This window comes from Scyliorhinus canicula, chromosome 6 (assembly GCF_902713615.1).
Source record: "Scyliorhinus canicula chromosome 6, sScyCan1.1, whole genome shotgun sequence".
In the NCBI taxonomy this organism is placed as follows: domain Eukaryota; kingdom Metazoa; phylum Chordata; class Chondrichthyes; order Carcharhiniformes; family Scyliorhinidae; genus Scyliorhinus; species Scyliorhinus canicula.
The window spans coordinates 97,869,440-97,896,610 of NC_052151.1; the positions used below are offsets into that span (position 1 = coordinate 97,869,440).

The window sequence follows — 27,171 nt, forward strand, 5'->3', positions numbered from 1 at the left end:
TTTGTTTGTCATGATTTATTTGAAACAGTTACAACACAGTTCACATAAATAAACAAATTCTCAACAATACATAATTAAATCTCAATCCCCCTTTTCAAAGTGGCTAATACTTGCAGGTGTTGTCTAATTTAATTACTCTGATCATTGATCAAAGTGACATTGTGGTAACTTAAACAGCAGTAATTAGAAACAAGACTGAGCTAAGAGACATCCTCTTCACTAAGTGATCACCAAAATAGGCCAAGTGGAACAGTAATGGTGAATTTTAAAAGTGGAAAAATACTTTGAAAACAATACAAAGTCCTCAAACATCAAAACTTTGAGATTAGTCTTTAAAACTATAATTGTAATCACTCATGAACATGTATTTAGTTACTATTGTATGTGATCATGAAGGATGTCTGAATTACCAAAATGCATGTAGCTAAGACAATACTTTTGAAGCAGAAAGACAATTAGACTGAAGCTACAGTGGGTTCCTATGTCTGCAGATTTCACAATACATCAACTGATAGATTGCAAATTTATACTGTAGCCAGCAAGCTTTGTTGTCAAATAATCAGTAGATATTGTGAACTCATTCACTCATTTTAATACTGTTTACATTAAACTCCACAACCAAATTCACACAGCAAAATAGGTGTATTAAGTTCAGGTAGGTTAGATGAAAGCAAGGCGAGTTAATTTAATTATCAGCAGCACAAGCTGACTAAACTCAGGTTTAGTAAGTGCACCCAAAAAGCCAGTAAAACAATTCCTACAATACTTAAAACAGTGTTGCATTTGTAACAGCATAGCACTAGACAAATTTATTTTGCAGTGTGGCCTATTGTACATAATGCTCATGAGCCTTTTCTTAAACACCCCTAAACCAAGCTGAAAACTTCTAAAGACCAGTTACATATTTCTCAAGACTTAAGTACTTTTAAAACAAACCAATTTAATTTACCCTTTTGTAAAGATATATTTTCCAAATATGTGCACAATTCACTATTTGGAGATTCAGTCACACTTTATAACCTCTATACCGATGTAAAAGATTTGATGATCCATGTTCGTATTTCAGTCGTCAGCAGGTGGCATTGAACAAAAGTCTTATTAAATATTTAAGTTATTCCAGTTATGCAATTAAATGGAGGGGAAAATAGATTCTACCATATGGTAGAACATCCATATTTATAATTGTCATTTTCAAATACTACATTTAATTTGATTTTTAATCGCCAAGACACACCTAAGCATTGCAACAGAAAATCATATGCTACTTAAATGTACTCTTCAATCAAAATCACGAGTTGTCAAAACAAGTGGAGCAATCAGGGTCCAGCCATAGAGCATGATGCAGATCCAGCTAGACGAAATCTTCACCCAAACGGATGGCCATTTACTTGTCATTGTTTCATATGAGGAATCAGGGCTGAGCAGGAAGGAAAAAAAGAAGCAACTTGAATTATGTTTTTGCATTAAGTTGCTAATTTACACTATGCCAGACTTGAAAGTTAAGCGTCCTTCAAAATATAATTTTAGCTACTCAATGGATTTGGCAACAGGTGAAAGCACCGTCCACCACTTTGCCAAAGTGGCTAGTCATTGGAGCATTTTTCTAACTTCCCTTTCTCCAGGAGAGCACATATTTCAAATTCTCAGTCAGGTTTTTCAAGTAGTGATATTCAGAAGATTGTACAGAACATACTGGAATTTCTGATATGCGACCTCAGCAGATAAAGTTTCCCACCAGGAGTGCAAGGTCAGCAAGTTATACTTTCAGGTAAATTCAAATGCCGAGCATTATGATGTTTATGAACCAAGAGTCGTCATAAATTCAATTCTCACCCAAAACCCACATGGTTTACGGTAGCATTGTGGATAGCGCAATCGCTTCACAGCTCCAGGGTCCCAGGTTCGATTCCGGCTTGGGTCACTGTCTGTGCGGAGTCTGCACATCCTCCCCGTGAGTGCGTGGGTTTCCTCCGGGTGCTCCGGTTTCCTCCCACAGTCCAAGGATGTGCAGGCTAGGTGGATTGGCCATGATAAATTGCCGTGTGTCCAAAATTGCCCTTAGTGTTGGGTGGGGTTACTGAGTTAGGGGGATAGGGTGGAGGTGTTGACCTTGGGTAGGGTGCTCTTTCCAAGAGCCGGTGCAGACTTGATGGGCCGAATGGCCTCCTTCTGCACTGTAAATTCTATGTATGTGCATTCTTTAGCTGAACAGTAATCAACAACAGGAACCATAGCCAATTTGGGCCATTGAGACAAAAGACAGCAACTCCAAGATTGCATCTGGAGTAGCGGTCTCCTTACCTCGATTTTCCAGAGAGAGTGCAATGGAGGTTCACCAGACTAATTACTGGGGTGATGGGATTGTTGATGAGATTGAGGAAACTGGGTCTGTTCTCTGGAGTTTCGTAGAATGAGAAATAATCGAATTGAAATTTACAAATTCTTACAGGGCAGATGTGGATAGGATGTTTCCCCTGGATGGTGGGACCAGGGGACACAGTCTCAGAAGAAGGGACACGCCACTTAAGACTGGGGTGAGCAGTTTCTTCACTCGGGGTGCTGAATTTATGAAATTATCTTTCCCAAAGAGCTGTGGAAACTCAGCCATGGAGAATGTTCAAGACTGAAATCAATAGTTTTCTGATTACTAATGACATCAAGAATTGTGGGGAAAAATAGCATAAGAGGTAGATGATCTACTTGAGTAATGGAGCATGCTCAACAGGCCAAATAGCTCCTATTTGATATATTCCCAAGATGAAGTATTTTGCACAAACAGATCAAATCTGAGAATGCATTCATCTTTATGGCTTAATTCCACAATTAATAGCTAATTTAACTAAGCCATTAAGGAGCCAGAGATTTATTTTTGGATCAGTAGGGCAGCATGGCACAGTGGTTAGCACTGCTGTCTCACAGCGGCAGGAACCCAGGTTCAATTCTGGCCTCGGGTGACTGGAGTTTGCACTTTCTCCTCGTGTTTGCTTTGGTTTCCTCTGGGTGCTCCAGTTTCCTCCCATAGCTCAATGATGTTCAGGTTTGGTGGATTGGCCATGCTAAATTGCTCCTTAGTGTCCAAAGATGTGACGGTTGAGTGGGGTTATGGGGGGAGTGGGCCGAGGTAGTGTGCTCTTTCAGAGGGTTGGTGCAGACTCGGTGGGCCAAATGGACTGCACTGTAGGAATTCTATGGTTCTATGTCAACAAAATATACAAATATGAAATTTATCACATTTCATTAAAGCTACGATGCCTATTTCATTTTAAACTACCTCATGTCACAAAAATGGTTCATATTTTTAGTATTAGCCTACAGTCTATAATTCCTTGGTGTTAGAATTCCACTTTTATATTTCTCTTTGTTTGTTAGACATTAGGGTTAGGTTATAGACATTGCTCATAATGTTTGCTCGAAAACCAAGCAGAGTACTGAACCAGTAACTTTTTTGATAGCTTATCAGCAGTAAGGATTTTTGACTTAAAATGCATACGTACCTATACCAGTTGGTTAATGTCATCATGATATAAAGAGAAGCAAGAAACAGCATGAAATGAAAGAAGGAGTAGCTGTATGTAACACCATCTTTCTCATTGTCCTCGGCACGATGTTCATTGTCACGATCAGCCAGGGAACCATCATTTCGACCTTCTCCTTCGTCTATCAGTGTAGATTCATCATTAGTTAGTGTCAGTTTGTTAACCTGGCTATTATTTGATGTCCGGATACTGTGAGAAAATTAAAAAGTTTTACATCACATTAAGAGATCATTTAAAATCAACATAAAAGGTCAATTATTGCAATTGAACAGTTACTGAATTGTAAGTTGTCTGCGTGGGCACATTACCCTCTGTTTTCTCTTGTTAAAAGTTACTTAACTCTTATTTTACTCAAAATAGGGAAATATTAACTGGCAAAGAAAAATAATTTGTTTTAAAATTTATTGTTGAGGGTTGGAGCACTCATCTTGGTGTTCGTCATGATGACATGGAACGTTTTATGGAAAATATGTCACCTATCGGCCAGGATTCTCCGTTCTGGAGACTAAATGCCCCTACCTGTGGAGAATTGCCAATCGTCTCTGCTAATTTATGCACGGGGAGAACTCGCTGGATTCCATTGGAATCCTGGTATTGGGCCACCATTTTGGATTGGATTTGTTTATTGTCACATGTACCAAGTACAGTGAAAAGTATTGTTCTGCGTGCAGCTCGATCAGATCATTCTGTACATGAAAAGAAAATACATAATACGGCAAACATAAAATACACAATGTAAATACATAGAGGTATCAGGTGTAGTACTACTTGGTAGAAAAGATGTGAGATCAGTCCATAAGAGGGTCGGTTAGGAGTCTGGCAACAGCGTGGAAGCAGGTGTTTATGAATCTGGGTCACTGTCTGTGTGGAGTCTGCACGTTCTCCCCGTGTGTGTGTGGGTTTCCTCCGGGTGCTCCTGTTTCCTCCCACAGTCCAAAGATGTGCAGGTTAGGTGGATTGGCCATGCTAAATTGCCCTTAGTGTCCAAAATTTCCCTTAGTGTTGGTTGAGTGGGGTTACTGGGTTATGGGGATAGGATGGTGTGGACTTGGGTAGGGTGCTCTTTCCAAGAGCCGGTGCAGACTCGATGAGCCGAATGGCCTCCTTCTGCACTGTAAATTCTATGATTCTATATATTGCTTGATTACTTTGAGGGAATGACAACCCAAATCATATATAGTAGCAATTGAGTATGTAAATTACAAGTAAACTGAGAGCCCACCCACCCCTCATTATTTTACATAGTACAAGTACAATTCACGCAAGTCACTTTAGCTCCCGTTTGCTCTGTTGTTACCCTTCTGACAAACGGATTTTTGTTTCAAAAGTGCCCCCTAATCAAAGTGACATCATTGGGAAAAAAGACAGCTATTAACAGAAGTACAGATCTGATGGTTACCTTGAATAAAGAACGCAAAGCAAAAATAGAACCAGTCCTACAATTCCTTGTGCATCCCACCACTGGATGACCTGACCAGGGACATGGGTTCCTGTGCTGTTGTAGCCGATCATGCTCAGCAAGCTAGGATTGCATTTTCGGTCTGTAAGCAATTAAACATGCAAAAGTAAATTCCCCTTGATGTGATTAATTTCAACTTATTGTCTATACTTCAAATTCTTACGAAATCAAGATAGTGAACTACATAATATTCTCTTTTAAAGACCCATTACCTTGAAAGAAATGTGATTTAAAGATTTGACTTGACTAAATTTTGAACAAGGCAAAGCATTCTCCTGATGCCACTGTTTTTAATCCACCATGAAAAATAAATTATTCGTGAAGTTTGCTAATTTAATTGAAGGTAGAACGCAGAAGGTTTTGGACGCGCTGATCCATGAAGCCTGAAGGGCATCTGTGCTTTACTCACTCAGCATAGGCAAATAGTTGTAACCTAATTTTGAAAAGTGCTTCAATCTGACTTGATGTTGTCTGAGTCACATTTTCTATCCAATTACAATATGCAAAACACATTCAGCTTTACATCACAGTAAAATGCAGCCATCACTTCAGTTCATTTTACTGAATGATTTAAGAATTTTCACTCGACTGAAGTATCACAAACTCGTGGGATCATTCTTCTCCCAAAAATATATTTTATTCACAATATTTGGAAACAAAAAATACCTTTGCAAAACATTTCAAATTGGACATTGCGAAAGGTGCAATGGGCGGCATGGTAGCACAGTGGTTAGCACTGTTGTTTCACAGCGCCAGGAACCCGGTTTCGATTCCCGGGTCCCTGGCTGATTTGATTGGTTGATTTGATTTTTATTGTCGCATGTACCCAAGTACAGTGAAAACTAATTTTCTGCGACCAAAGAAACGTACACAGTGGACAAAAAAGAATAGGTGATAGTTACAGTGAATGCGAAAAGGTACATTGACAAATAAGTAACTGGTTACAGCACGGATCAAGGGCCAAACAAAGCAAATACGATATGAGCAAGAGCAGTATAGGGCGCCGTGGATAGTGTTCTTCCAGGGAACAGATCAGTCGAAGGGAGAGTCATTGAGGAGTCTCGTAGCTGTGGGGAAGAAGCTGTTCCTAAGTCTGGATGTGCGAGTCTTCAGACTTCTGTATCTTCTGCCTGATGGAAGGTTCTGGAAGAGGGCAAAGCCTGGGTGGGAGGGGTCTCTATCAATGCTGTCTGCCTTCCTGAAACAGCAGAAGGTGTAGACAGAATGAATGGGAGGGTAGCAAGTGTGATGTGTTGGGCTGAGTTCACAACACTGTAGTTTCTTGCAATCTTGGGCCCAGCAGTTGTCATACCAAGCTGTGATGCAGCCAGATAGGATGCTCTCTATGGCACATCTGTAGAAGAGTCTGCACATTGTCCCCATGACTGGGTTTCCTCCGGGCGTTCCGGTTTCCTCCCACAAGTCCCGAAAGATATGCTTGTTAGGTGAACTGGACATTCTGAATTTCCCTCAGTGTACCCGAACAGGTGCCGGAATGTGGTGACGAGGGAATTTTCACAGTAACTTCATTGCAGTGTTAATGTAAGCCTTCTTGTGACACTAATAAAGATTATTATAATAAAGTTGAACTTTCCTCCACAGAGCATGTTGACTCTGAGCTGCCTCAAACAACTGCGATGCATGTGTTATATTGCATGAAAAGCATGCAACCTGAGGGGTTGCACATGGTTTCCAACCCCAGCAGCCAGACTGTGGTTTTATTAATAGGTACATGCAGAAGCAGATTAACGAAAAAAAGTTTAAATAAATTTAGAGTACACAATTCATTTTTTCCAATTAAGGGGCAATTTACCATGCCCAATCCACCTAACCTGCACAGCTTTGGGTTGTGGGGGCAAAATCCACGTCAACACGGGGAGAATGTGAAAACTCCACACGGACAGTGACCCAGGGCCGGGATCGAACCTGGGACCTCGGCATCGTGAGGCAGCAGTGCTAACCACTGCACCACCGTGCTGCCCTTGATTAACGTAAAATTAACCTGCTCTCAGCAGCCAAATAACTGATTTAATTACTGGGGCAACTAGATTTTAATTTGTGATTGCTGTTAGTAACATTGTGATCATATCCGCCCCACTTGCCAAAGAAAGCATCTCTTCAAATTGAATAGAACTGCGTTACTTCAACAAGCACCATTTTCAGTACCGGTAGGCCAAGGCAGCACCAGTTACAATTTTACCATTTGTTTTTGGTCTGGCATAATTTCTCTAAGCAACGCATGAACCTTGACAAGTCTGAGTGCAGATTTCTGAGAAACAACTAGATGCAAATATTTTTTTTTAAAAAGGTACCAGCTGGAGGAATTAATAAATGTACATTTTAAAAGAAAGAGAAAATATAACCCACTGCTTCTATAAAGCCTATTTGCCAAACAGGAAATATAAACCAAAGCATGTTGAGAAAGTTAAATCAATGCAATTTTCAATGACATTTTAGCAATTCTGTAATCACAATCAGATAAAAATAAAAAGGCAATCTAGCAGCATCCTGGAGTACCACAGTGTCATTGTACAAAATGAAACAGTTGCTATTCGCTGCTGGAGGACTATTGGACTTTAGAGGTCATTTTTACTCCCCAAATTGGATTAGTCTATATCATGGGGGATTATTCATAATGCGCTCAAAAATAATCTATCTCCTGTATGACATTATTCATGGACAGTGGAATGTAGGAACTAAAACGCAATAACTAAAAATGAACAAATTACCTGGTTCATTAGTCATAGCAGACCATGTTAGATACATAGTATACAATGTGATGATAGAAGATTGCAGCAAACCAGATCGAGGTTGGGACTCCTACAAAAACGAAAGCATCAACAATTTCTTTAATATATTTATAACATGCATTTCAAAAAGATTTATTTAGTTTCAACAGTCTTTTTATATGCACACTTATTTGTATATGCACACATGCAACAGTTTTTATATGCAAGACGTGCAGATTAGATGAATTGGACATTCTGAATTCTCCCTCAGTGTACCCGAACAGGTGCCGGAATGTGGTGACTAGGCGTTTGCACAGTATCTTCATTGCAGTGTTAATGTAAGCATATTTGTGATACTAATAATTATTATTATTATTATTACACTCCATTTACACAGATAGCATACACTTGTTATCTGATTCGATATCTAATTTGTCATTTGTCGGTCACCTGTCAGAGCTTTGTCTTCCTCAGGTCTATATATATTTCACAAAACACATTTGACTTGCACATTTGTGAAAAGTGGACCATGTCTGACTAATCTAGTTGATTTTTGAGAAAGATCGCTGGCAGGGTAGATAAGAGAATGTCTATAGATATTTTCTAGACCAACTGCCAGAAGGTATTTGATAGGGTTTGCACAAGAGTATCATAAATGATGCATAGAATTTGAGATGACCTTGCGGCATGGACTAATAATTAATTGGAAGGTGAGAGACAGGAGCAGGGATAAAGGGAACACCCATTGATTTGCATTGGCTGGTGCTCAGGCCTCAGCTATTCAGCATTAAAATAAACTGGATGAAGGAATAGAATTGCAAATACAAATTTAGAGACAACTCTAAGTTAGGACATGTAAGTTGCGTGAATGGGAGAAGGAAGTTCCACAGGGCATAGAGATTAAGTAAGTTGGGAGGGTGTTAAGCCAATCACTTTGGATCCAAGAAAGTCACAGGAATATTTCCATCTGAGTTGTTTTTGCTTGCCAATATACAATAATTGCTAGTGCACAGGTACAATTGTTGATCTTTATCTCAAGTAAATTTGAATTCAAAAGTGAGGAAATGATCCTTTATTTGCAGAGTGATTTTGTCATACACAATCTGGAATAATGTGTTCAGTTCTAGGCACCGCATCTCTGAGGTCATAGTGGCCTTAGAGAGATTTATTTTTAATTATTTCATGGGAGTCATTGCCCATCCCTAATTGCCCTTGAATCGAGTGACTTGCCACACCTTTTCAGAGGGCTGTGAACCACATTTCTGTGGATCTGGAGTCACATGTAGGCCAGACCAAATAAGAATGACAGATTTCCTTCACTAAAGGACATTCGTCAACTATATGGGTTTTTAATGACAACCAACAGTGGTGCCATTGACCAGCTGCCATGATGGCATTTAAACCCTTGTCCCAGAACAATAGTCTGGGATTCTGTATTTCATCCACTATGCCACCATATACCCCGATACAGTAGCAGTGGTTAGCACTATTGCTTCAGAACACCAGGGTCCCAGGTTCGATTCCCAGCTTGGGTCACTGCCTTGCGGAGTCTGCACGTTCTCCCCGTGTCTGCGTGGGTTACCTCCGGGTGCTCCGGTTTACTCCCACAAGTCCCGAAAGAGGTGAATTGGACATTCTGAATTCTCCCTCTATGTACCCGAACTTGCGCCGGAATGTGGCGACTAGGGTCTTTTCATAGTAACTTCACTGCAGTGTTAATGTAAGCCGACTTGTGACAATAAAGATTATTATTATAGCACAGTTTGACCAGAAAGATAACAAGGCCTGAAGGTGAAGCTAAGAGGGCAAGTTATATAAACATGGTTTGTATTATTTATTTATTTAAGAGTTACTTCCTGTTAGAGGAGAATTCATATGATACCATATCTTAAAATTAGAGCTAGGATAGTTAGGAGTGAAATAAGGCAGCATTTTACCCCCACACAAAAGGTAATGGAAATCTAGAATTCTCTTCACTGCAAAATGCTGTGAATTATGGGTCAAATGAATTTGCACAGGGCTAAATCGCTGGCTTTGAAAGCAGACCAAGGCAGGCCAGCAGCATGGTTCAATTCCCGTACCAGCCTCCCCGAACAGGCGCCGGAATGTGGCGACTAGGGGCTGTTCACAGTAACTTCATTTGAAGCCTACTTGTGACAATATGCGATTTTCATTTCATTTCATTTCTCATATGAACAAAATGCAGACAAATGGTGATGTGTACAACCATGATTTAACATAATGGTAGACAGGCTCTGGGGCTGAATGGGCTACTCCAGTTTCTGTAAATATTGGTCTGTATCAGTCACGGAAAAGTTCACTATGACTCCAAAATATAACAAAGGCCCATGTTTGAAAGTAGCTGCAATGAACAGTCTTAAACTTTTTATTTCTTGATTCCTGTTCCTTGGCATTGTTTTATATATTTTTTTCTATTGGCGTTCTGTTAGAGCAGATAATATATTTACAACACACCACTGAAACAGCACCTACTTTGGCAAAACAAAATAAAACTGAAAGAGCTGGATTTTATCATTCAACCTCCACAATTTAGGTCAATTGTTCTAAAGTTTCTGGATTATACCTGTATCTTTGGGAGGATGGACATGACAGAGGAAGCTATGCATAACAGCATATTTAAGCTGATGAAGACCTTGTTCTCCGTGCAGCCCTCAGGGCGTGTGTAGTAACAGTAGAAGAGAACTATGGCAACCAGCGACAGCAGGTAGTTCATTCCTGTTGCTGACAGCAGTGCTGTTTGAAAGATTATGCAAATTGTGAGAAATTAGTTCTCTGGGATTCTGGAACAGTAATTTCAGCGAACCATATTTTTAAAAATTCAATATTTAGAACGGTTTTGCTTTCGGTAGATATAAACTGAGGCATGAGGCAAGAGGATGAACACGTAGTCTGGGTGGTAGGAATGGCAATGTATTGCAGCAGGCTCCCAATGAGAAACAATCAATGTTTCAACCAAACAAGTTAATGAATGAGGAGTACAGCATCGGTATTCAACACAAACTTTTAATTGTTGCCACATTGCCCCGGCAAAATCTGCATAATCCCACCAGGCCCAGGAGTTACCCTTCTTCAGTTTGCCTCCCTTACCTGCATACCAGCACCTGGAGTTGCCCTCTTCCATTTTTTCAACCCACGATTCATTCCAAGAGTGGGCAAAGTCAATGAGTAGGACCAATTGGATTAAGATGAAACAAAACGCACCAGCCATTCCAACATAGAACCAGACTGCAAGTAACACAAAGTAAGGCTGAGAAATTGGTAGAGCTTACATCACGTTTAAAGTACGAAATTATGTAAAATAATTTCTGCACATAAACATAAAAAGTTGTATTTTTAATATATTACGAAAGTCACAAAACAGTGAAGATCAATTTCAAAATTAAAAAGTAAAGGCCCTAAGAGTTGTATAAAGTATTCCAAGTAAAATTGGGCACCTTTTCACAATAGGTTTGTATAGAAACAAAAGAAAAAACAAACATTGAAATACAATAGTTATTAAAATCTGGGTCCTCGGGTTCAAGTCCCTTCCGTGCCAATGGGAATAATTTATCTCTATCTACACCCCCCCCCCCCTATGATTTTGGACACCTCTACAAAATCGGCTCTCAAAACTTTTCTTCTCTGAAAGCAACTCTAGCTTTTGCAATCTATCCACAAACTGAAGTTCCTCATCTGTGTACCATTCTTTGCTGCACCTCCTCTAAAGCCTTCACATCCGTCCTAAAACACAATGTCCACAATCGAGCCACAATACTGGAGTTAGGGCCAAACTAGTGTTTTATAAAGATTCATCGTAACTTCCTTGTTTAAATCATAGGATCACACATCTATCATGCCTACCCTACCATCTTCAATATTTTGTGTTCTTATACTACTAGGTCTCTCTGTTCCTGTACTCCATTAGAAATGTAGCCTTTAGTTTACATTGTCCCTCCTCTTTCTACTGACCAAAATGCATCACATCTCTGCACTAAAATGTTATCTTCCACACACCTTTTCATTCTACCAGCCTGTCCATCTCCTCTTGAAGTCCATCACTTTTCTCCTCGCAGTTTGCATATTTAGTGCTATTTCCAAATTTTGAAATTGCGTCCTGAATACTCATGTCCAAGTCTTCATTACTGATCAAAACAAACTTCTAATAGGGACCCCATTGTATACCTTCCTCCAGTTCAAAATACAACTGTTCACCACTTTTGTTTCCTGTGGCTCAGCCAATTTCATATCCATACTGCCACTATATATTTGCTTCTATGGCAGCAACTTTGCAGGCAAGCCTATTATGTGGCACTCCATCAAACACTTTTGGAAGTCTGCACAGACATCACCAATGCCACTACCTCATCAATCTTCTCTGTTACCTTACCAAAGACTCAATCAAATTGGCTAAACAAGATTCGCCAACAAACCTGTACTGGCTTTCCTGAGATTAAAAAAAACTGTTTATCAATGTCTTTGTATTCAGTGTCGGCATTAAGCTCTTCAAGATCAGGTACATCACCTCTGATCCTAATTTCAGTTAATGCCAGTTCAGTAAATTAAAAGTTTAAAAAAAAATCAACTTCTCCCAGTTGGCCTTGCATGGATCCTTTTCTATGCATTATGTGAAATGATGCCTGTCTTCAACTTGAGACCATGTGACACTTGGTAGACCCAAAGTTATTTATTTGACAATGTTGCAACAGTGGTGTATTGCAATTCTATTCAGATTTCATGCACATAAGATATACCAAGATAAAAAAATCTAACGGTCTAATGGTCCAATTCACAGTGGGCACAAATCTCGTATTGGCTGCTAAATCTTGCAAGAGGCCAATAGCAGGAAAACGGTCAGGTTTCAGTTTTGAATTCTCCGCCCATTCCGATGATGTGATCCAGTTCACGCCAATGAAGGGCGTTAGCCTGATTAATGTATTTAAAAATAAATTTTAATATAATTCCCGGGCCCAACGCTAATAATTCTGCCTCACAGTATCTTCCTGCTCAGTCAGTGTGACGTCACGCCAGCGCTCATCACTACTGGTTTTCAAAATCAAAAAACCAGAGGTGATAACCAGACTGGGGGGTGCAAAGCTAAGTATAGCCCCCAGGTGGTGGGGGCCATGGCTGGCCAGTGGCCTGGTACTGCTCTCTGGCATCCTGGCAGTGCCAGGGGCAGGCCCTCTGTGGAGCCCCAATGTGGGGGTTCCCCTTATGTGTGGTTTGGGGGGGGGGGGGGGGGGGGGGGGAAGGGGGGGCAGCACGGCGGCGCAGTGGTTAGCACAGCGGCCTCACGGCTCCGAGGTCCCAGGTTAGATCCAGACTCTGGGTCACTGTCCAGTGGAGATTGCATATTCTCCCCGTGTTTGCGTGACTCTCACCCCCCACAACCCAAAGATATGCAGGGTAGGTTGATTGGGCTTGCTAAATTGCCCCTTAATTGGAAAAAATTAATTGGGTATTCTAAATTTATTAAAAAAAAGAAAAAATAATGTGTGGTGGGGGGGGTGATGTGAAGCGTGGAGAGTGACTGCAGTACTGCTGTGGTGTGTGTGTGGTGGGGGGGGGGGAAAGAGTGACCTTCAATACTTGTGTGGTGAGGGGTGGGTGGAGAAAGAGGGGTAAAGTGCCCCCGATACTCGCATGATGGAAGTGGTCCTCCGTGTCCATGGGGTGGTGGGGGGAAGGGTGGGGGCAAGTATAGTTTAGATACAGATGTCTATGGATCGGCTCCATAATGCCCCGCCCTGCCAGACTGATGGCGCACACCATGCCCCTAGAGTTTGTAAGTGCCAGAAAATCTGGCCTGAAAACTCAGCTGTGTCTCTGGAGAGATGCCCGCCAGTTTTCAGTCAGAGCCTGACTGACCAATCTTGGTAAAATTCTACCCGTGCAACTAAAATGCATCGTCTAAGTCCAAGTTAAAGTATCTCAACAGAGTAGTGTTATCATTACATGCATTATACGAACCTGTTGTAAAGGGCCCTTCTGGAATGAAGAAAGCACCCACTGTGATAGCAATCACTGTGGCAAATTTAAAAAACCAAAACCTAGAAGAAAAAAAAAAGTTGGTCAGCCTGTCTCTAAAGTAGAAGACAATCTTGCATCCTTCTCAGGACTGCAGCAGAGATTTTACAGCAGCAAGGGGAAATTTAATACAGTATTTCAATGTGTCTGAACAATTTATCACATCTCTCATCAATATTTTCATTCCAATCAATTGTACGTATATTGTTAATATAGTCAAATATATTATATGCCAGAAGCTTGACAGAATCAATGTAATGAAAGAGGGCAGGAAAAACATTCAGAAGTTAGCAGCACATCCAGTTGTTTAAACACTGCTGTTCTCTTAAGTTTCATTATACTGCTCACCCAGTTCTAAAGAACAAAGAAAAGCACAGCACAGGAACAGGCCCTTCGGCCCTCCAAGCCTGTGCTGACCATGCTGCCCATATAACCTAAAACTTTCTACAATTCTGGGGCCCATATCCTTCTAGTCCCATCCTATTCATGTATTTGTCAAGATGCCCCTTAAATGGGACTATCTTACCTGCTTCCACCACCTCCTCCAGCAGCAAGTCTGAGGCAGCCACTGTCCTCTGTGTAAAAACTTCCCTCACACATCTCCTCTAAACTTTGCCCCTCGCACCTTAAACCTAATATCTCAAGCTGTTAATACTTCTTGTCCTGTAAATTTCAATAAAGGTGCAACCAACTATTGGAGAGGTAAAAGTTGTGCCTTATTTTATTTGCCTGCAAGTGTAAAATAAGTGACATCAATAGTGGGCTTTTATTTGAGGGAAGATTTCTACAATGTCAAATGTTATGGGCACTAATACACCCACATGACCAATATGTGTGATGGGGGGGGGGGGTGGGTGATGTGAAGCGAGGAGAGTGACTGCAATACTGTTGTGGTGTGGGGAGTGGTGGAAAAGAGTGACCGTCAATACTTGTTGAGGGGTGGGTGGGGAAAGAGGGGTAAAGTGCCCCCGAATGGAACCCCTTCCTGTTAATAAAGGGCACTCCCTGATGTCCCAGTGGGTGCAAGGCAACATGCGTGCCATCAATTACCCCCTGGACCTGAGGCATTTCGGTGATGGCGGAGAATCCTGCAGCCCGGGCATCTTGCTAAGCCTGGTCCAGTTCAAAGCTGATAAAAGTCAGATGCCCGGGCATACAGAGCATTCGTGTTGCATCTTGTGAAATGCCGCACAAATCCCTGCTCGAGCCCTGGAATGAAAAGCAGCATTGGAGCTCAGAGCTGCGGAGACTTCCACAGCCACTGGGAGTGGATATCCTCCTCCTCCACAAGGTGCCAAGTCCACGAGAACATGGCACAGGGGCCGTAGAGTCTCCCGCAGCACATGCTGTCTGTTGCCTGCTCAAAAGACCACTGACGCCTGTACACCTTGGCCCATCGCTGGCAGCCCCCTCTGGGTTCCTCTTCGGCCTGATAGGTGACCAGGTCTTCACCATGTATGGCGGCCCCCTTCACATGGGGTGCCACTCCCAGCCTGCATCGACACTGCTGCCGCCTTGTCCGGTGTCTGGCGGCCAGGGCTGCAACCAGCACCACAAGGGCATCCTCTGCAGGACCAACAGTACTCTGTCCATTTTATTACCTGTAAGAAATTGAAGCTAAAGAGAGACCGATAATCAGTAAGGACATCAACCCCAGGACCCTCAAATCCTCCAATCCCCCCCACCTATAAGTGTCCTGCCTTCTCTCATAGTGTCATCCAGCGAGCCGGTTGTGCTGAAGACCGCGCTCTGCACACTCACCACCGCCCCCCCCAGCCACATCAGGAGCCCCTAGACCCCAGACCCCTGCCGTGAACAGTAGAGAGGCCACGCACCAGTGCCCTGCCCTGATTCACACTCGTCCTTTAGTTGCCAGGATATCCCCAGTGCTGAAGCCCAGCTCTTGAGTGTGTGATTTTTAACTGCTGTCTCTATGATGCTGATGCTTCAAAGTTGGATCGAAATGCGATGCAATAATCATCGTCTAAGGTAAGCCATGGCATGTGTACCCACGAGAATCCACTTGAGAATTGTGAAGTGCTCTTACAACCAACAATTCCTTATTAGCAACAGTCTTCAGCTGTGAAGTTACAGGCTGCTCACAGTCAAAGGGAGTTAAAGTGACCTTCAGCATATAACCAAGAATATGGCTCTGTCCTGGTGTTTGGTAGGACAGGTAGTTATGGGTATCCACAATATTTAAAGATGGCTTGAAGTTCTCACAGACAAAAATCTGACACCCTCACACCCAATCCTCCCCCTCCCCCAGGGGTGACCCCAGACCTGGGACAATTCAGCCCCCTGACCAAACTGAACCCCCCCCCCCCCCCACCCCCCGAGGGGTTCCTCTGCACTCCCCAAGCACTGAGGCCGCTCCAGAGCCCTTGTGCTGCATATCGGAGAATGGAAACGGCTACTCACCTCCTCAGTTCCCCTCAGCACCAGCTTCGCCTTTTTAAAAAAAGGAGTACTCAATGACGCCCGTGTGATTTTTTGCTGGAAAGCCAGTTAATTCCGAGGATGCCGTTACATTCAACCCTAATCTCGCTAATGAGATGGAAGTTAATGCAAATTGGTGTTAATGGTATGCTCGCTATATTTGGGAGAGCTCCGGAATTCTCCATTGGGATTGGTTAGATGGTAAACTGATTTAGGCCAGGCACTATCTCAATTTTCGCCTTGCCCACTATAACCGGCACACACAGATCCATGCTGGAGGCAACGCAGTGATCAAATCGTACCCGGAGAGTCTGCCTATTGTCAGAGATTTGAGCTATAAGGAAAAGCTGATGAATCTTGGGCTTTTCAACCTGGAAAGGAGGCACCTTGGAGATAATCATTGCAGTAACACAAGACAATCAACTGCAACTGTAAAATGCAGTGCCTTAAATGTAGAAATGTTCCAGAATGTTTCATGAACATGTCAAGAACAAAAGAAAAATAAAGCAAAAAGAATAACGTTGGATAGGGTAAGAAAAAGAATAAAGTTGGATAGGGTGACCAAAAACTGAGGATCTTATGAAGAGGAAAATGGAGAAGTGAAGAAAATAATTTCAGAACTTGGGATCAAGGTGATTAAAGGCATAAACACAAAGGATGAATTGAAGGAGGGGAAAACTCACAAGAGGCCGAAGGAAAGCATGTGCATTTTTAAAAAATCTACTAATCTCCAATGCTCAAGAAAACTTCATTACAAAACAAGTTTGAATCATATTTCCAATCTTAACAGATATTTTGACTGAATATTTATTACATTTGATGCCCATTTATAAACCTCCTTTTAGCCGGTACATAGTGGCACTGGCACAACCTGGGAGAAGGTCATTTTACCTTTTCGCTGCAGCCATGATATAAGGGGTCAACTCAGCTACCTCATACTAAAAAATCAAAACGTGGTAACAAACCTTGGCTCAAGAGCAGATACACAGACTAAACCATAACAATGTTACTTCCCGTCACACGAATAGCGAAATAAACTACAAAGCTCATAGCTGATTACCCGATTGTTGTATGAAACCAAACTGCTAGTAACAGGGTCCCTGAAGTTTGCCCAGCTAGCGGCCTACGCCTTATTTTTAAAATGGAAATGGTGCATATTACCCATTGTGAACTGCTGCTCTTGGGTCCTGACTGCTTTTCACTTTGATCATCAGCAAGGAAAAAAGGAGGAAGAACATTGCCATGCCAAAGCAAACCCGGTACACAGCCTTATATCCGACCAGCACATCACAGTTCACCTGACCATGGACTCCAGGAATGTCCATTCCGCCATCACAAAATCCAGGAATCTGAACAGGAAAGAGGTGATAGGGAGAAATTAAAACTATTCAGGAATCATTATTTTTTTACAAATAGACGTTAGTACAAAGTGTTGGCTAAACCAGGGAGAAACCAAGGCCCAGAAAATGACTACGTGTGGGTGAATCCAGGTCTGGATTGGATCTCGCCCAAAAAGCCAGCGGGAAACATCCTGCTAAACTCACCCAAAATGACACTTCAGAAATATTTTGGCTGAATCACATCCATGAAGTTGTGTTTCTGGATGGTGTTGTAGTTGGGCAGCATGTAGATGAGAAACAAGAGGGTGCCAAGTATAAATCTTTGGGGGAAACCAGAGGGAACTGTGCAGGAATGGGAAAAGCAGTCAATGTTGGCAATTCTCTGACCAAAATTAAATAGATAAGAATGAATCAGGTGAGTGCAGTCCCTCTCAGTTGGAAGAGGGTGGTATGGACAACTATGTAATTCCTGGGATGTGAGCTTCACTAGCTAGGACTGCATTTATTGCCCGTCGCTAACTACCCTTGAGAAGGTGGTGGTGTGCTGTCTTCTTGTACTCAGGTGAGTTACTCACTGCAGGATTCCTAGCCTCTGATCTGCTCTTTTGGCCACAGTATTTATATGGCTAATCCATATAGTAGATACGCCCAGGGTGCAGTTGGGAAGGGGGTTACACGATTTTGACCCAGTAACAGTGAATGAACAGTGATATATTTCCAATTCAGGATGGTGAGTGGCTGGTGGAGAACCTCCAGGTGGTGGTGTTCCCATGTATCTACTTTCTCTTAAGTTGATAAGTGGATAAGTGTGAGGTCATGCATTTTGGTCAGAAAATGTGGAGAGATTTCGGGGTGCTCCTTTGCAGACGGATATGGGGATCCTCATTCATAGAATTTACAGTGCAGAAGGAGGCCATTCAGCCCATCGAGTCTGCACCAGCTCTTGGAAAGAGCACCCTACCCGAGGTCAACACCTCCACCCTATCCCCATAACCCAGTAACCCCACCCAACACTAAGGGCAATTTTGGAAACTAAGGGCAATTTATCATGGCCAATCCACATAACCTGCATATCTTTGGACTGTGGGAGGAAACCGGAGCACCCGGAGGAACCCCACGCACACACGGGGAGGATGTGCAGACTCCACACAGACAGTGACCCAAGCCGGATTCGAACCTGGGACCCTGGAGCTGTGAAGCAATTGTGCTATCGACAATGCTACCGTGCTGCCCACTTCATAAGGTGTTGTTGCACTGGAGGCAGTTCCGAGGAGGTTCATAGATTGATTCCAGCGATATGGGGTTTGTCGTATGAAGAGAGATTGAACAGTTTAGGCCTATCTAGCGTTTAGAAGAATGAGGGAAGATTGAACGGAGATATAAAAGATGATAAAAAGGTGAGTAAATTTAAGGAGTTAGACAGATTTTTAATTGGTAATGGGTTAAAGGGTTATAGAGAATGGGCAAGATGGTGGAGTTCAGGTTGGATGAGATCAGCCATGATCCAATGGCGGAGCACTCGATGGGCCAAATGGCCTAATTCTGCTCCTATATCTTATGATTTATACAATTTACCTCAACGATACCCTGTGGTAGCAGATTCCACATTTTCATCACTCTTCGGGCAAAGAGATTTATTCTAAATTTCCCACATCTAAAATATTAAGATGTGTTTGTATGCTTTGCACTTGTAGTGGAATATACTGCCAACAGATACTCAACCTTTTTGAGCTGCTCTTCCATTCCTGGCATTAACATAATACAAGCCACTCCCACTCCAAGCAGCAGAAAGAATGCGAAGATCAAGCGAGTCACTGTTGAATTCTTCCCACTTGGGCAGCAGCCACAGAGAAGACATGGTGCACTACCACATAAACAGGGTATCTACAAAGAGAGAAAAAATAAGCAATGAAACTCTACCTCTATAAAGGCAAATCATGAAACCATGAATATTTGCAATTGATATTGGGAGTAACTGTAAGTGAAATGTATAATACTGCACTGTACCTATAAGAAAGAACTTTTATAGTTTTTATTCTTTCATTAATTAATTAAGAGTACACACGGGATTATTTTCATACATTGCTGAAATGAATTTGGATAAAGCACTACAAACACGTTTTTTAAAATCTTGGAAACAGTTACAGAGAGGAGGGGGGGGTAATATCAACATGGCCTAGTAATTCATGCCTCAAACTCTCCTCTCCTTGCAAGTTTGACCAATAACGATTATGAAAGCTAAAGGTAATCAAAGGGGAAGAACAGAAAGCTGAAGGAAGACTGACAGCCTCACAAAAAAAGTAGCCTCACAAAAAAAGTAAAGGTAACAGAAGGTGTGAAGGTGTTTAAAAACAGATTTATTCATTTGAAAAAGAAATAAGGGCATATGGAAACAAAAAGTAAAATGGCGCCAAGTGAACAAGGCTTTCTAAGACATGGTACAAATGAATTGGATCAAAATCTGTGCTTTAAAACTCTATGGCTCTTTGATATAGTATCTTGCGGTGGGGAAAGAGAAGTCTGCCTGTCGACATTTTTAAAGAAGTATTTTTAGAGTAGCCAATTATTATTTTTTTCCAATTAAGGGACAATTTATCATGGCCAATCCACCTAACCAGCACAAACCTGCAAACTTTATCCTTTATTTTATAAAGCCTATCCTTCAAAGCCCATCTCGTATCTGTTTCTCCTTTGTTTGTGCGCTGGGGTATTGTTAAAATGGGTAGATAGCTATTTAATTGTATGCTATTGCAATTTGTTTTTCTTAAAAGTGATTTATTATGAAACAAAAATCATTCTGAGTTTACTGAAAGAAGCCTGTTTACAGTCCTATATTCTGGTTCTAAAAGCTGCGAAGGTAAACAATTGGCCATTTTCGTGAGTGAATTAAACTAATGGTGTGACCTGTGGGGCTAGCCAGACTACACATTCCTCTGATCCCAACTGTAACAGATCTTTTTAAAAAAACAATAAAATAAATGTAATTAATTTCAGTGAACTTGGTAGCTGGATTTAAAACCGTCTCAGTAATAGAAAGCAGGGGCGAAATTCTCCGACCCCACGCAGGGTCGGAGAATCGGCTGGCAGCGGCGTTAATCCAGCTCCCGCCGGGTTTTTAAATCTCTGACCGGCCAAAAACCGGTGTTGTGCAAATCCCGCCGGCAGCCTCTGAAAACAGCTGGCGCCGGCGGGATTTCATTATTTTTTTTCTTTCACCAAATCTCCAGCCCGGATGGGCCGAAGTCCCGCCGACGTGGCCACAGGTCACGTCGGCAAAAAACAGAGTAGCTTTAAAACAGCGTCAACCATTGATGATGGTTGACGCCGTTCAGTGTCCGAGGGCGAGTGGGGGGGTTGCGAGTGGGGGTGGGGGGGTTGCGAGTGGGGGGGTGGGGGGGTTGCGAGTGGGGGGTGGGGGGGTTGCGAGTGGGGGGGGTTGCGAGTGGGGGGGGGGTTGCGAGTGGGGGGGGGGTTGCGAGTGGGGGGGGGTGCGAGTGGGGGGGGGTGCGAGTGGGGGGGGGTGCGAGTGGGGGGGGGGTGGGAGGGGGGGGGGGTTGAGAGTGGGGGGGGTTGAGAGTGGGGGGGGGGTTGAGAGTGGGGGGGGTTGAGAGTGGGGGGGGGTTGAGAGTGGGGGGGTTGAGAGTGGGGGGGGGGTTGAGAGTGGGGGGGGGGTTGAGAGTGGGGGGGGTTGAGAGTGGGGGGGGTTGAGAGTGGGGGGGGTTGAGAGTGGGGGGGGGTTGCGAGTGGGGGGGGTTGCGAGTGGGGGGGGTTGCGCGTGGGGGGGGTTTGCGAGTGGGGGGGGTTGCGAGTGGGGGGGGTTGACGAGGGGGGGGGGGTTGCGAGGGGGGGGTTGCGGCGTTGGAGGGGGGTGCGGCGTTGGAGGGGGGGGTTGCGGCATTGGAGGGGGGGGGTTGCGGCGTTGGAGGGGGGTAGGGGTGGTGGGGAGGGGGGTAAGGGGGTGTGGGGAGGGGGGTAGGTGCGGTGGGGAGGGGCGTTGGAGGGGGTAGGGGTGGTGAGGGGGTAGGGGTGGTGAGGGGGGGGTTGGGGGCAGCGGCGTGCAGAGGGGGCGACTGTGCATTGGCAAGGCCATCCAGTCGACCCCCCCCCCCTGCACGCCGCTGCCCCTACCCCAACCCCCCTCACCACCACTACCCCCTCCAACGCCCCTACCCCCCTCACCACCCTACCCCCTCACCACCCCCTACCCCCTCCAAGCACCCCTACCCCCCTTACCCCCCTCCCCCTACCCCCCCTCCAACGCCGCCCCCTCTCTCTCAACGCCGGTTCCCCCCCATCCTCTCAACGCAGGTAACCCCCCCCCCTCCTCTCCTCTCAACTCAACGCCGCAACCCCCTCCCTCCCTCCCTCCCTCCTCTCAACTCAACGCCGTAACCCCCTCCCCCCCCTCTCCTCTCAACGCAGGTAACCCCCTTCTCTCCACTCCTCTCAACTCAACGCCGCAACCGCCCCTCTCCCTCCCTCCCTCCCTCCCTCCATCCCTCTCCCCCTCTCCCTCACGCCGGGTCTCTCTTCCTCCCCCCCCCCCCCCCCCCCCCCAACAACGCCGGGGTCTCTCTCCCCCCCCTCCCCCAACAACGCCGGGTCTCTCTCTTCTTCCCCCCCCCCCTCCCCCAATGCCGGGTCTCTCTCCTCCTCCCCCCCACCCAACAACGCCGGGTCTCTCTCTCCCCCCCCCCCCCCCAAACAACGGCGGGTCTCTCTCTCCTCCCCCCCCCAAACAACGCCGGGTCTCTCTCTCCTCCCCCCCCCCCCCCCCCCAAACAACGCCGGGACTCGCCACTTCCGCAGCTGGTGAAACTGACGCGTATCGCGTCAGTCCGCTGCTGGCCCTTTCGGGAACGGAGATTACCGGCTTAAAAGAAGGCCCGGACGCCGGAGTCATCCGCACCGCTTTTCCCCGCCGGAAATGGGCGTCACGCCGGTCCGCAGAGAATTTCGCCCCAGATGTGAAATTACATGAACTAGGTACCATTTATGGAAACTAACCTGTAGACATCAGCACAGATTTATTTTGGGATTCTTGGTTTTCACATCATACCCAAATTATACTGGAGGAGGAGGGGCACTTTTATAGCACAACATTCGTTTGTGACCCAGAATTAAATAATCAATTGACTTGCACTGAGAGCACGGATAATATTTTGAAATGTTAGGCAAATCAAATAATTCCACTCAGGAAAGCAGATTGTAATGTGGGTCAATTTAGAGTAACATGCTGTGGAATAGGAAACAGGCATCAAGTCCTGGATTTTCAACAAGTCAGGTTTGACTCGGGAGCTTTTAAAAATAGCAGGCGAGTCCCACATCCGGGATTCCTGACCCCATTCGTGGCTGTCTGATTAGGGGAGTGCCTTCAAAGACTGCAGGTTCCTGTCAAAAGCCCATACCTGGAACGCCAGACCTGGCTGGCTCCAGTGCTGAGATAGGCATGTCCTACTCTCTGCAATTTTCATGGAGCCAAGCCAAGTTTTTAAAAGAGCCGAAGTTCATGACCCCCCCCCCCCCCCCCCCCCCCACATCAGAGGACTAAGGTTCACAAGCCCTCAGGGGACCGAGGTGCATGACCCCTTGGAGGGGTCATGAACCATAGTCTGCATGAGGTCAGCACGAGGCAATCTTTTAAACAGTTCAAAAGATCGTCCTCATGCCCCTTCTGCCAAGTTCTTCCTTTCCATTCATCCCCTATGGTTCCTCATACACCCTATGCCATGTATTTTGGCCCATTATACATTTCTAGCGACAATACACACCTATAATGTACAGTAATACGTGTTTAAAAAAGTTTTGAAAAGTAGTCAATTCATAACTTGCTCCTATGTTTTAAAAAAGTCATCATTGCAAGCTAACAAAATCGTCAATCACACTTGCCCTCTGAAGTATCAAAAAACAACAAACCCTTGATCTTGTGTAAACAAACATTTGTGAAATTGACAGGAGAGATCAGAGAACCTGAGCTATGAAATAATGTTTCCTCTGTTTCAACAAACTTAATGAGGCTACATAATCAGGCTTGGCTGGGAGCCCAGACATTCAATAGAGTGTTAGAACACCTGCTCCAAAACATTAAAAGTGGAATGAACACCGTCCAATTCCAACATAAATGTTTGATTCCATGACAATGACAGAGCAATGATTTTCTTCCTTAATGCAATTGAGGCACAATATGCCAACTGCCATAATAAATGTTGCATTAGAACTATTCTAAGACCTAATTTCAAAGATTAAATGTTAACCTACACCAAACTATTGTGCAATGGGCAGGCAACATTCATGTCATAGTTCAGGATAAGGAAAGCCATTTGTTAACTAAATTCAACACAATCCAGAAAAAGGCGCCAATTACATTTTTATCTCAAATAATGCCAAAGTTTTTGTTTTGTTTGCTGTCCAGAGGCCTATTCTAAATACTGATTTATCTTTGTGTAGAGAATAATTTCCTTTTGTCAAACTGGCCTTCAACTTTGAACCAATGTTTCTTTTCTCCAATATTGTAATGTAATTTAAATTAATATTCCAGGTGTAGTTTTTCTATTCCCATAATTCTTTTGTATATTTCAAATTCAAAAATCACACATGTCTGTTAAATCACATCCAGCCTTTGGACAAATACGACGTCCAGCTGCAAACACATTGTTTTAATATTATATTCCAGTGAATACTTCACATTTAGCTAACCTCGTTTAGAGATGTTACATCTCACAGCTATCCATCTGGAATTAAAAGTCTAATGATGACCTTAAAACCATTGTCGATTGTCGTAAAAACACATTTGGTTCACCAATGTCCTTTCGGGAAGGAAATCAGCCATCCTTACCGGTCTGGCCTCCATGAGACTTCAAATCCACAGCAATGTGACTCTTAAATGTCCTCTGAAATAGCCTAGCAAGCCACGCAGTTAGGGATGGGCAATAAATGCTGGCCCAGTCAGCGATGTCCACATCCCATGAAATTAATTTTTTAAAATTAGCTTTCAAAATATATATTATGATACCACACCCTCCCTGAGAAATCACATCCAACAATTAAACAAAAACCTTACATATCACTTGGTGGCTTTTTCTCTTAAATATGAATTCAAAATGAAACACTCCATTGCGACAATGGACCATCTTACCAGGAGAGGGTCATACTGTGCCCTGAAGTCGGATCTTTATCACTCCTTTATGCTACTTAAACTGTGCGCACTATCTCTCATGGTTTTGTTTGTCTTTGTAGAAGTCTATTGGTTGTATAGTGAAGCCAAGCAATGAAGGATGCTTACCCAAGATATAAGTTTTTAAGATGTTAATTCTAAATGACTTTAGTTGGAAAACACACAAGATTTGGGAGTAGGAGACGGCCATTTAACCAGACAAGCCTGCTCCATGATCAATAAGATTACGGCTGATCAAATTGTGGCTTTCTTTTCTGTCCCCCCCCATAACCTTTGACTCCCTTGTTGATCAAAATCCTAACTCAGTCATGAATATATTCAATGACCCAGTTTCCACTGCTCTCTGGGGAAGAAAAGTACTCAAACTAAAAACTTATATTACTTCATGCATTGAACCAAATTATGATTTTTGTCATGTCCAACAACAAGAATAATACATGTAGTAAAGATATAGTTCAATACTGGAATACCCGTTTAGTGCTTTATGAAGTATAGTGTACTCCTTTAATGATCAGTTATAGTCTGAAAGCTGAATAAGCCACGAATATACTTATTTTGGCATCAACAGAAGTATATAATCATTACATTTGGTGGTGCTCGACTTCTTGTTGGAGCTTGCACTCATCAGAAGGATGTATAGAATCATAACAGAAATTAGTTATTTTTTGTACCTGTTTTATTTAATATGGTTGTACTTACACAAGTGGTTGTGCATAAGGTTGCATTAGATCATGATTCGTTCCTTTGTTACTTCAACCTACATACAATCACTCTTAGATTTTAAAAAGGCACATCACCCCACATCCCCCACCCATCTGTTTGGGCAAGTGCACAGATATTTTAAGTGATTTAAAGGAGTAATTAAAGGGAAACCAATAGATTAATGAGGATGTTTTAAGGTAGGCTCGATCTGCACAGCAGCCCAGTCCAAAAACACGGTGCAATTTGCATCCAATCAAACTAGCAGCTCGAGATTTGTTGCTGAAAACTCTGCATTTGCTGAAATGAACTCATTTGACACCGTTTTCATAAAACATAAATATGCACGATATCATCCTTTCTCCTCGTTGTAATGGATATGTGCCTTGCAGCACCCCATCATCCCTCACTGTAATGCTTCACCGCTTATTTAACGCAGGCAAACAGTGGTTTGAGGTTTCTAAGGAAGGCTGTCTCCAGTCGAATTGTCATCCTTCAGCACTCAATCCAGCTTCCTCCACAACCTGGCTATGGACAGGGTATTTGTGTGGGGAAGGGAGTGGCAGAATTCGCCAGGCATTTGGTGCAACGCATGCATTTTCCCCTCACCAGCGATCAGTTTTTAAACAGAAAGCTATCTGGAATTTTACATAATCGGATCGAGGCCGTTAGCTATTTGAAGGCCATGAGTCCATCATGACTCAGATCTGCAGTATCACTAGTCAGTGACTTCACCAGGTCAGCGCATCTAAAAATAAACATACCCCAGACTCATTAACAGGCCTTTAAAAAAAACCCTGCAACCCTCCCCCCGCCCACGCCAATAAAAAAGCTCGCAGCAGAAATTCAAAGAGGAAAGCCCCCAGCAGCCAGGGTCCGGTCACAGGCTTCAGTTTTCCCTCTTTGTTATCCGCTCTGTTTGAAGTGATGACGGAAGCCAGCCGGCGTATTCTCCCGCACAAGCAATCCATTTGCGACCGCTTTAGGACGAACGCTTTCGCTAAATTATCTGCGGATCGCTGAACTGAAGCTGTACACCTACCCAGCTGGCTAGCGAACAAACCCCAAGCACAGCTCCCATTGCTGCTACCGCCTCTCCGGCTCCTGGCCCTGGGAATGAGTGGAACCCGCAGAGTGACTGACAGCTTGTTTACACCCGCGCCGCTTCCGCTCTCGGTCTCATCCCCAGCCCTGATTTAGCAGCACAGCCCCTTCCGGAGCTGGCCAAGCCTCAGCAACAACATTCCAAAATCTTTTGTTCCCAAAATTCGCAGATACATGGTCCCCTCCATGATGTAGACAGCTACTTCTTTGTTGCATTATTTCAATATTATGAACTTGCAAGTTGTGAATTTGAACTGTTTGTATTGATGAATTCTCCTCAATGTTATTTTCTGCTACTTGCACTAAGCATTTCACCAGTACCTCCAAATATGTCTCCTTTGTTGTGTCCAGTGCCATTACAAATCCCCTCCTTTATAAATCCACATTCCATAATAAAGGTCTGGTGACGCATTGGGTAGCATTCCTACCTCTTGAGCAAACAGCTTAGAATGGAGGGAGGGTGGGAAGGATAGTGGTGGGCTGGATGGCCAGTGTGTATCAGACTGGTGCCAACAGCACACTATTCAATCCTTGTTCCAGCTAAGGTGAATTTGGGACATGTCTCCTTGCCCTGCCAGAGGTGGAGGTCGTGATGCTGTAAGTCAGATCTACCTTTAGGTAGAAAACAAATATTTCATAACAAATCCTTCAGTAGCTCTTCTAC

The 27,171-nt window shown here is 43.6% G+C and overlaps 1 protein-coding gene across 1 annotated transcript; it reads right to left on the bottom strand.

Annotated features, from left to right (window-relative positions):
- On the bottom strand, positions 1-26,599 carry serinc1 (serine incorporator 1). The gene is made up of 10 exons (XM_038799710.1): positions 26,446-26,599; positions 19,253-19,414; positions 17,352-17,539; positions 13,695-13,774; positions 10,833-10,970; positions 10,309-10,478; positions 7,725-7,815; positions 4,936-5,077; positions 3,495-3,725; positions 1-1,417 (listed from the first exon to the last, which is right to left on the bottom strand). Exons 1-10 carry the CDS (start codon positions 26,482-26,484, stop codon positions 1,279-1,281), a joined length of 1,380 nt encoding a protein of 459 aa, XP_038655638.1. The 5' UTR covers positions 26,485-26,599; the 3' UTR covers positions 1-1,278.
- Positions 26,600-27,171: the final 572 nt, after the last annotated feature.

What these genes read in the sequence shown, in the direction of transcription:
- serinc1 (XM_038799710.1), bottom strand. Translation starts at nt 26,484, where the DNA reads ATGGGAGCTGTGCTTGGGGTTTGTTCGCTAGCCAGCTGG. An exon ending in TGGAAGAGCAGCTCAAAAAG is followed by an intron (nt 17,540 to 19,252) that starts GTTGAGTATCTG and finishes TTTCCTGTTCAG; the next exon opens with ATTCCTGGATTTTGTGATGG. An exon ending in CTTTGCGTTCTTTATTCAAG is followed by an intron (nt 3,726 to 4,935) that starts GTAACCATCAGA and finishes ATTTTCTCACAG; the next exon opens with TATCCGGACATCAAATAATA.